Source organism: Schistocerca cancellata, chromosome 1, assembly GCF_023864275.1.
Source record: "Schistocerca cancellata isolate TAMUIC-IGC-003103 chromosome 1, iqSchCanc2.1, whole genome shotgun sequence".
NCBI lineage: Eukaryota > Metazoa > Arthropoda > Insecta > Orthoptera > Acrididae > Schistocerca > Schistocerca cancellata.
Window position 1 is genome coordinate 1090388904 of NC_064626.1, and position 10874 is coordinate 1090399777.

At 38.1% G+C, this 10874-nt stretch overlaps 1 protein-coding gene across 1 annotated transcript; it reads left to right on the plus strand.

Annotated features, from left to right (window-relative positions):
• Positions 1 to 8769: 8769 nt before the first annotated feature.
• Positions 8770 to 9588, plus strand: LOC126129120 (piggyBac transposable element-derived protein 4-like). The gene is made up of 2 exons (XM_049915157.1): positions 8770 to 8777; positions 8895 to 9588. Exons 1-2 carry the CDS (start codon positions 8770 to 8772, stop codon positions 9586 to 9588), a joined length of 702 nt encoding a protein of 233 aa, XP_049771114.1.
• The last annotated feature ends 1286 nt before the right edge of the window (positions 9589 to 10874 follow it).

Here is a 10874-nt window from a genome sequence, read left to right on the forward strand (position 1 = left end):
CAAGTAGCCGAACATAACCATTTCCAGTCAATGATCATTTCAGTTGGACCAGAGGATCAAGTCCATTCCCTGTAAACAAAAATCACACAATTATGGAGTCACCACAACCTTGCAGGGTACCTTGTTGACAACCTGGGTCCATGATATCATGGGGTTTGCACCACACTTGAACCCTATCATCAGCTCTTACCAACTGAAATCAGGACTCATCCATCTAGGCCATGGTTTTCCAGTTGTCTAGAGGCTAACCAACATGATCACAATCCCAGGAGAGGTGCTGCAGGTGATATCATGCTGTTAGCAAAGGCACTCTCATTGGTTGTCTGCTGCCATAACCCATTAATGCCAAATTTCACTGCACTGTCCTAACAGATACATTCATTGTACATATCACATTGATTTATGTGGTTATTTCACAGTGTTGCTTGTCTGCTAGCACTGACAACTCTACGCAAACACCACTGCTCTGCTTTCTGTGTGTGTGGTATAAAGCTTTGATATGGTGTCTCCTGAAACACCAAACATTTCGATTACCTTTGTTACAGAAGCATCCACCATAGAAGCACTAATAATTTGCTCACATTTCAGTCCACTTACCTCCAATATAATGCATTCACAACTACACAGAACACTGTTCTGACAACAGCTGACACTTGCAACATATTGCAAGTATTGCACAAATACCATTTATGGTCAGACACATCATCGCAATCTGCAAGCTTGGCTAGCATCTACATTTATATTCATCTCACAGTGTTATGATATTTTTGTCCAGCAATGGTACATTACAATTACAGCAAATATTTACTTTACAGGTACCATAGCCATGTAAAAAATGCAGTGGAAATTCCTGCTAAAGGAAACCACCTCAGATGCCAAAATTCTTGTTTGTTACCCTTTATATACACGTTTTGCTTGCTCACTCTTGTATCAGAAGCACTTGAAAATGGCAATGGAGGTTAAAGTGGCTGGTTGTATTTGTAAATTATAGTAAAAAATAATTTTAGAAGTTGATACTAGGTCTACAACTTTGCTTCCACCATTTTTCCTTGAAGTTCGGGGCTTCATTGTGAAAAACTTACAAAAAAATTATGATTTATAGTATTGCCCATCGCTGGCCATTACATTCTCCCATCTTTTGGATAGCATACAAATCCTATGGTGGAAGAACTGGGTGACTTTGTGGGGATCCATGAATCAGTTTTATTTTGCACTTGTTCATATGATCGGAAGTGCTGGTCAGCGAGACTGTATGCCACTGATCGAAAAAGGTGGTAGGCAGTGAGAGCAATGTATTCAGAATATGGTGGGAGGGATAGGACTTCTCATTTCAATGTTTCTATGTATATTTTGATGGCGACATGGGGTTGAGCATTGACCTGCTGCAAAATTACCTTTACGTGTCTATCGCTATATTGTGGCCATTTGTGTTTCAGTGCTGGACTCGAACGCATCAAATAATTTCGATAACAATGTCCTGTGACTGTCTTCATCTGTTTCAGTAGCTACAAAAATGTTCTGTCTTCCACTGCCATGCTGGCCTTCGACATCAAAATCACCATTCTCAAGGCACAGAAAACATTCTCTGCATGTTGATCCACTAATAGTTCCCTCACCATTGGTCTTACCCAGCATTTTAAGAGCCCCAGCCACAGATTTCTTCATGTTAAAGCAGAAAATTAAAACTTCCCGCAAATGGCAAGAAATGGGTACGTAAGTTGATGTACTTAATCAACTATAACCTTATGATGCAGTCACAAATCAATTAATATTTTTACGGCATTATGTTTCCAGGTGCCTAAGCTTATTTATTGTATTACACCTGTGACCAACCACCCGAACCCCAGTTGCCATTACTGCTGTCTATTGCAAAACGGTAGAAGCTAAGTTGTAGAACTAATATAATTTTGTCCACTCGGATTTTCTTCTCCAACATACATGTTTTCTGTGTGAGCACTGTTATTTATTTCATAGTATAGCACAGATGTGACCAGGAACTTTGTCAACAAGTATAAAAATGAATCCTAAGGTTTTAATGTTTTGTTGTTCTTTTTTTATGATTTCTAGGAGCTCAATTTGGCACAAAGATCTGAATTTAAATGGACAGTAATTGGAGTTTGAGTTTGATTATAAAGAAAACTTTTATTTTTTACAATACAGTATGGTCTTCTATTGAACATTTCATCACAACTGTTCACAGTCAACTTATATTCCTACAGCTTTACTAAAAGATATTTATATCTTATGGGTTTGTCTGACAAATGTAGGATCATATTCTCAGACATTCTTGTTTTGCATCTGCAGGAAGCACATGTGAGTATACTAGGCTCATTATCATTTAGCTAAACACTGTGTTGATCAAAATGCTTCACACTGTCATCCTCAGTTGAAATATTTCCATTTCCTGAGGAGAGTTCATGTATCTGTTGACGTAACTGATTCAACATTTTCAGCTCAAACAATGCTGATATTAGTTTTCCATTCTGAATCTTGAGTTTGACATCTTGAGAACTGACAGTCTCTTTCAGCAACTTTATTTCCTTAAAAAATAATAACAACAAAGTGAAAATACACAGAAACAGTTGTTAAACACTATAGTATTTTAACATATGGGTACAGATTTCTATAAAGCAAAAAATATGAAAATAAGTCATTTTGACAAACAGAGGTTATGAACTGTGGAGCTGTGAATGTAGAAAAATTACTGCTATCAGCTTTATATATTTCTCTAAAAAAAGATAATACATTTATAACAACTTAATGAAAATATAAATGAAAAATTAAGATAACTACTGTTTGAGGCAGAACAAGAGGATTCTATTGCTAGTTGCTGAAACAACTACTACATCAAGGCTAAGATGGAAATAGTATTGTCAAAAGAAAAGAAGGAAGCTAAGGTATCAATCCAAAGGACGAAGATTCTTGATGGACAGACTTAGAAACCACTAAAAAGAATAAAGAAATATTATATACTGCTCGAAAGAATAATGAGAACATGACTCTGGGCATCTGCCATACTCTATTCAGCCATAGTTGAGGGCTGGGTATGTTACCAAATTACACCTTTACCTCTCACAAATTAAGTACAAAACAAAATATCATTACATCCTCAATCATTTACATAAAAAGAAAAAAAGAACTGAAAGAGATTGCGTCCACTATGCTTGTCCGTCCTCTGTTGGAGTACTGTTTCATGGTCCGGGATCCTTACCAGATCAGATTAATGGAGTACATTGAGAAAGTTCAAAGAAGAACAGCACATTTCATATTATCACAAAATAGGCAGAGTGTGTCACTAACATGATACAGGATTTGGGGTGGACGCCATCAAAAGAAAGGTGTTATTCATTGCGGCAGAATCTTCTGATGAAATTTCAATCACCAATTTTTCTGCTCCAAATGCGAAAATACTTTGTTGATGCCAACCAATTTAGGGTGAAATGATCATCATAACAACATAAGGGAAATCAGAGCCCACACAGAAAGATAAATTTTGCTGACATTATGAAATTGTATAATTTTTTCGTATCTCAAACTATGGAAGGAATTCTTTTTATTAATTATGTTGGCCATAAGAAAAATAAGAACTAATTGAATTGCTGTTAAATTGAACATCTCGTATTTGACTACGAAAACATAAAAAGTACTGTGACCTTTGTATTTAAATACATGTACATGTAAATTACAAATACTTTGCCATCTGAATTGTCAACTCAATATAAAACTTTTAGTTGTAATTCCCTTAAAGACTGTTAATAACAATTAACAAATAGCAGTGTTTTCTATGAATACTGGCAGACTTTTGTAGCCAGGAGGTCAATCTGCTGTCAGATTTTGAGGTGGAATCTATGTCTGCTATCAGTCCTAACAGTATGGTAATAAACAGTATTACATAAAATGGAGCATCTGTAAACTTAATTATTATAAGTACACACATAAAGTCTGCAGATCAGAAACGTTTCAGACTATCTACGAGAATCAGCTGTTGCAGCAAAGAAGACCTTAAGTATATGTACTTCACCCCCATCTCATAAACTATTGGCAATATTAGAAGTTGTCACACACAGCAACAAATTGTTTTACACTTCAGCAGATTTTGGAACATTCTAATGTTTCAAAACAATCATTCATGCCATTATCCTGGGTGGTTTTCATTGGACTTTGAGAGCTTCAATAACATCTATGCCCTCTGTGAACATTTATCACCACATGACATTCTCCTTGTACGTCTACAGAGGTCATTCTGTGGTATCCATTTCCATTCTTCAGTGAGAACCCATGAGAGCTCTTGTAGAGTCTGCCGTGGTACAGGATGAACACAAACACACCTGTCAGCATGTCCCACATGTGTATGAGGCAACCACAGACAACCACAAGATCTGTATGGATGTCAACACTGAAGCCTCTCCACAACACCACAGAACCTTGGAAATCTGTCAGTCTCCTGGACAATATGTGGCAGGTACTACTCAAATTGGGTCTCTACACATAAACACAGCCATGACCTTACATCAGAGGATATCTGGACTCATCTATGAACAACACATTTTGCCAGTGAGGAAGTTGCTACTTGACATGAGAATGGCCAAACTGAAGGCAAGTTGAAAAATTGTTGTTGTGTCAAGTGGGGTATTCGAACACAATGTCTGGATCATAAGGTCCTTTCCCACAATCTGTTCATTACAGTATCACTGGACACAGTGGCACCAGTGGCCCTTCTGAGATCATCTTACAGTATTCTGGCAACATCCATACAATACCGCATCGCCAGATATTGGCCTTCACATGGGGTCATAATGTGTCAGTGATTTTGTGCAACTTGCCTTGTGTACTGACCTGCTTCCATGTAGTGTATCTACAACCTATGGATGATACCTGGAGAGGCATTGGCATCTGCATTAACACAACTGAACGTTCATCAATTTTGGATCAAGTCAACTGCTTTAGGATGTCACATTGCTTGTGCTTGGTTGATTACAACATCCACATATGACAACTCCCATTTGTGTGCCTCACTAGAAAACACTGGGGCACTGGTACCCACTTCCTTCTGAGGAGTCACCTGACATTGTAATGCATAACATAGCCAATAGATGGCAAATGATTTTGATTGTTACCTGAACTGAAAGCGAAGGTCTCAAGCCATGCAATAAGACCACAGATACTGCCTGTGTTAAAATACATCCAACATAACAGACATTGATACATGTTTCCCCCTAATTCTTTTGAACAGTGTAGTAATACTATAATATCCTCAAATGCTTTTCAGGCCACTTTACAGTGAGTGGCGTCGTTTTCTACAAACTTTCTTCGTAATTTCCTTTTCAGTCCCTCTTACAAATGGAACTAAGAAAAAAAGTGGTAGTAACATGTCTCAATATACATACTGGTTCTTCCATGGTCCTAACAATAGTTAGTAAACAGTGATTTAGTCATATAACAATACACAACGACAGCTGTTGCAATGCTGGCCTTTATACTATGTAAATACAAACAGTGTGTAAAGCTTGTAAGGGTGTTGCAGGGTAGATTGCGCTGAGAAATAATTGTTAAGAATAAAACTGACACATTGCACTGTTTCTGAGCTAATTATCACTGAAGTTAGCCAACCGGGCTGTTGTGTGTGCAAATTCAAGCGGCCTGCCAGAGATGGTGTCACCAAACATGTTATTTGTTTGGTTTCCTACACCAGGACAAGAGAGTGATACAAAGTTAATATTGTTACATTCCATCCTGGATTTTCCAAAATTGGGCTTGGGATAGTAGTAAGGATCGAACTTGAGCCAAAGACTGAGCAGTCTTATGCTATGAGAAGAATTGACACTAACAGTGTCTAGTGGGCCACTTGAATTTGCACACGCAAAGATCTCAATGCTAATTAACTTTGAAAGGGTGGAATGTATCAAATTTTTTTCTTAAGAATTATTTCTCAGTGCAGCCTAGCCTGCGAAACCCTTACAAGGTCTTCACACTGTTTCTGACAACTTTGTATGTGCTTCCTGTCATATTTATTGTAGGCAGTGGGACACAGATTACAGTTGCTGAATTCAAAGCTATTTCAATTAGTGATCAGAGTAAAATTTCATAAAAAGAAAGCACCATGTTATTCAGTGACAAATAGTAAGTTGAAAAATTGTGTATAGACAACTGAAACTTATTTTGCCATGTTTACAATGCTAGGATAATAATGAGCAAATTTAAACAAAGTTCTTCATTTATATTTGCCACAACATCTTAGTTTTTACAGTATCTATGCGGTTATGAGTTACATTTTGTCATATGGCTTATCAAGCCAATGGCAGCACAGAATCTCTTGCTACATTTGTCACAAGTATATCTAGCTGCTGATGCAGGAGCAGTGATAGCATTGTGATGCTTTTTCTGCCTTAATGTGTCTAACAAGCCTTCATCAAGCTTTAACATTCCAGATGATGTATCATTATGCTACTCTGGTCTCATGCTAGCCCATGCCTCCCATCTGTTGGTGCTGATGCCAAAGGTCTCCATATCTTGTTTACAGGAGCCCTTGAATGTCAATACAGTTCATCAGCAGTACATAAACTCCACAAACTAAAATGGGACTATCATAATCTCACTAATTCCTTGAATGCCATGTAAAATGTAAAGACCACGTAGATTTAATACAACCTACTGAGATACATATGAAGAATACAGGAAAACAGGAAGCTACAGACAGTTATTCATTCTGAGAATTTTGACCTAAGCATGTAGTTTATTCTCTGTCATACAGTTTGTGTATGGATAAATGCATCAGAGCAGCATTGTCACAAGTTTAGGGGGTCTTAATTATGGTCAAGATCATTAATACTGTCAGTTCAAGAGACGTGTTGGTCAGATTTGCAGCCATACTGAAAGTAGTGGAGATGAGCAGTCTATGACCACCATATCACATTAGAAGAACCAGCCTAAGACAATCATATCAATGGAAAGGGCTAAGTTACATTGAGTTCTTTTCTGGTACAAGAGTTGTATACTGGCTTCAGGAGTGTTATAGATATATTACTACCTTCACCTCAAGGCTCATTTGAACCCCTAGAATCCCCAAGGTCACACCCAGTGGAGAGGCTGTGGGATGGGTTAGCTGACAATAACTTCTTCACTACCAAGAGCTCAGCCAGCACAAATCCAGGAACCTCAGACCTTATAACAATCAAGACTACATCATTCTAGTCAATATTCTGTGCCAGACGATATACATTCTTTTAATATCACTATTATTTGGTATCTTATCACCAATCCCATAAGAATAGAAGAGTATCTATATGTCTGTCTTTGTGTGTTACAATAACCATTTTAGCTGTGATAAATGTGTGTTCCAAGTACAGTTATTTTTAATTACTTCAAGTAGTGTGGTGGGTCTATTCTTATGAGCCCGGCAAGAAATACAAAAAAATTCAGACCATAGGCCTAAATGAGAATTGCATTAAACAGCCCTTATAGTACTACACTTCATTGACAGAACTGGAAAGAAACAAGGCAGTGGTTGTAACTGAGTATAGGCCCTTAATGGGAAATGTTCTAAACTTTGTAAAGTGTTTAGGGATGATAATAATCAGTTTTAGTAGAAATAAAGCACATGGGCTGCCACAGTGGCCAATCATTGGATCCGTATTTTGGAGGACTGTGGTTCTAGGTTTTCTGTCATTTCTCTAAACTGCTTAAATATTCCCTAAAAATATTCTTACAGCACTACAAATGTAATTTGCCTTTGCAACATGTCATAAAAGCTGAGAGAAAGTGTGGCTAACATGTGTGATCCATGTGTTAGAAAGAGAGCATTTTATTTAACCTTAGCATGCATGCTCCCCCCATGAACCGTGGACCTTGCCGTTGGTGGGGAGGCTTTTGTGCCTCAGTGATACAAATAGCTGTACTGTAGGTGCAACCACAACGTAGGGGTATCTGCTGAGAGGCTAGACAAATCTGTGGTTCCCAAAGAGGGGCGGCAGCCTTTTCAGTAGTTGCAGGGGCAACAGTCTGGATGACTGACTGATCTGGCCTCGTAACACTAACCAAAATGGCCTTGCTGTGCTGGTACTGCGAATGGCTGAAAGGAAGGGGAAACTACAGCCATATTTTCCCAAGGGCATGCAGCTTTACTATATGGTTAAATGATGATGGCGTCCTCTTGGGTAAAATATTCCGGAGGTAAAATGTCCCCCATTTGGATCTCCGGGCGGGGACTACTCAGGAGGACGTTGTTATCAGGAGAAAGAAAAGTGCAGCTTTACTACATGGTTAAATGATGATGGCGTCCTCTTGGGTAAAATATTCTGGAGGTAAAATAGTCCCCCATTTGGATCTCCGGGCAGGGACTACTCAGGAGGACGTTGTTATCAGGAGAAAGAAAAGTGGTGTTCTACAGGTCAGAGGGTGGAATGACAGATCCCTTAATCAGGCAGGTGAGTTAGAAAATTTAACACTTTCAAGTCGAGTGACGTAGCTCCTACATCTGTCCGACAGTACCCCAAAAAGACAATGGACGTAGCCCCTACGTCGGCTGATTATCAGCGATGTTAACGACTCCCAACCCATGACTTTCATATTCTGTAGGTTTAAAAGTACTCTCTGGTTATCCTAGTACCAAGAAAAAATTATAGATGGCAGCATATGTCACTGTTGGAGGTGGTACAGGAGTATATTTTGAGTCATTTGCTTTGCTGCGCTCACGCTCGACTTACAACAGGCGCGTGGCAGTTCGAAACTTTAGATTGTTGTTGGCTGATAGCTTTGTGCTTTATTTTCATCATGGCCTTGTGAGATGAAGAAATAAAGTTGTTATTGAACAATAGTGGTTCAGAATTAGATGAAGAAATTTTAAGCTATTTTTTTGTCCGAATTTCCTGTAATTCTGTGGTTTGATTCCTGGTCAGAAAAAATATAATTTTTACGAATTTTCTTATAGATGAAAACGATCCCTTGGATGGTGAACCATCAGGAAGACCTGAAGATGAGGCTGTTGACATCATTGTCACAACAAACACAACTGGTCATTGCAGTTTGCCATATTCTTCTGGTCAGTGGACAGATGACGATACAATCACACCCCGGCTTCCTGTTTTTTCTGAATCCTGTGGAATTCAAGATGGGATTGACCAACATTCTTCAGTGTTTGATTGTTTCATGTACTTTTTCGATGAAGAACTGGTGAGACTGATCAAACGAGAGACAAACTGCTACACTAGAATGACAATAGAGACACTAAGTGCGACAGGAAAACTGAAGCCTCAGTCAGTGTGGCATAAGTGGACAACAGTGAAACTCAGTGAACTGTGTAAATATTTTGGTATTATTTTGCATATGTGCCTAGTCAGTAAACCAAAACTGACTGACTACTGGTCAACAAATCCCGTGTTGCAGTCCTCATTTGCGGCAAAGTGTCTGCCAAGAGATAGATTTTTGTCAATTCTACGAATGTTACATCTCGTAGATAACGCAACATATATTCCTAAAAACCAGGTAGGTCACAATCCTATTCATAAGGTAAGACCTATATTCAACAGATGTGTGACCCAAAGTGGAAAGGCTTACAAGCCAGGTGAAAGGAATTTGCCCTTTTCATGGTAGACTGAATTTTAGAGTGTATATGAAAAATAAGCCTAATAAATATGGCGTAAAATTTTTTATGCTTTGTGAAAGTGAAAGTGGGTACATCCTGAACTGTGAAATTTATTCTGAGAAACAGTCTAAAGCTCATAACAGCATTTTCCACATTGTAGACAGATTGTGTCATTCGTTTCATAATAAAGGTCACACATTATACATGGACCGCTTTTACATCAGCCCTGATTTACTGGATTATTTGTGGGGGAAAAGAACTAAGGCAGTTGGTACTGTGCAGAAAAATAGAAAAGGGCTACCAAGGGATCTTGTTGGCCAGAAATTGAAACAAAATGAACTTTCGTTTCGCAGACGAGATCATTTACTGTTTGTAAAATGGAAGGACAACAGAGACGTTTTTCTTTTGACTACAAAGCATAAAATGACGGCAACAAATGTCAGTGTAAAAAACTAAATTTGGAATGGTGGAAAAAATGAAGCCAGACTGTGTTTTGGACTACAATAGTAAAAAAGCTGGTGTGGATCATAGCGACCAGCTAATGGCGTACTATCCTTTTGAACGAAAACAAATAAAATGTTGGAAAAAAGTTTTCTTTCACATTTTCATGCTCATGACTGTAAATTCATACATTTTGTACAAAATTTTGTGAAATACAAGCAAACATCTGGTTGAATACATTACAGAGTTAGCAGAGAACTTGGTTCACGAAGGTGGCCTCTTAGACTCATGCACTTCTCAGAATAGTTCACCCATCAACAGACTAAGCGGAAGACATTTTCCAAAATTAATTCCACCCACAAAATTGTCTTAAGTGGCCTCAGAGAAGGTGCAAAGTATGCGCAGAAACAAGCAAGGCCAGATATGGTAAAGTTTCAAGGAAAGACACGTGATATTGTGAAACCTGTGATGAAGGGCTTTGTTTTCTAAAATGTTTTGAAAGATTTCATACAAAGTCAATGTAATTGTGTGATTATTAATAAAATAAAAGTTCATATTTCAACAGTTATTCATTTAAAACTAACAACTTCAATCCTATGTCCCTTAGAGGTCCTAAAACCTAAAAAAAAAAATTTTTTTTTTCACTGTGAAAACAGCATACTCTCAAATTAATATACAACCATTGTCACTAACGTAAATGTTTATTTCTTTGCAGTACTATGAAGGGAATGGACGTAGTTTTTAAATGCAAAAGAGCAATCTGTTTTCTGTGGTATAGAATCTGCTGTATAAAATTCAGAAAAACTGTGAAATCGCTCAGTACCAGCCGGTTGAGCATCCACACTTGCGCTCA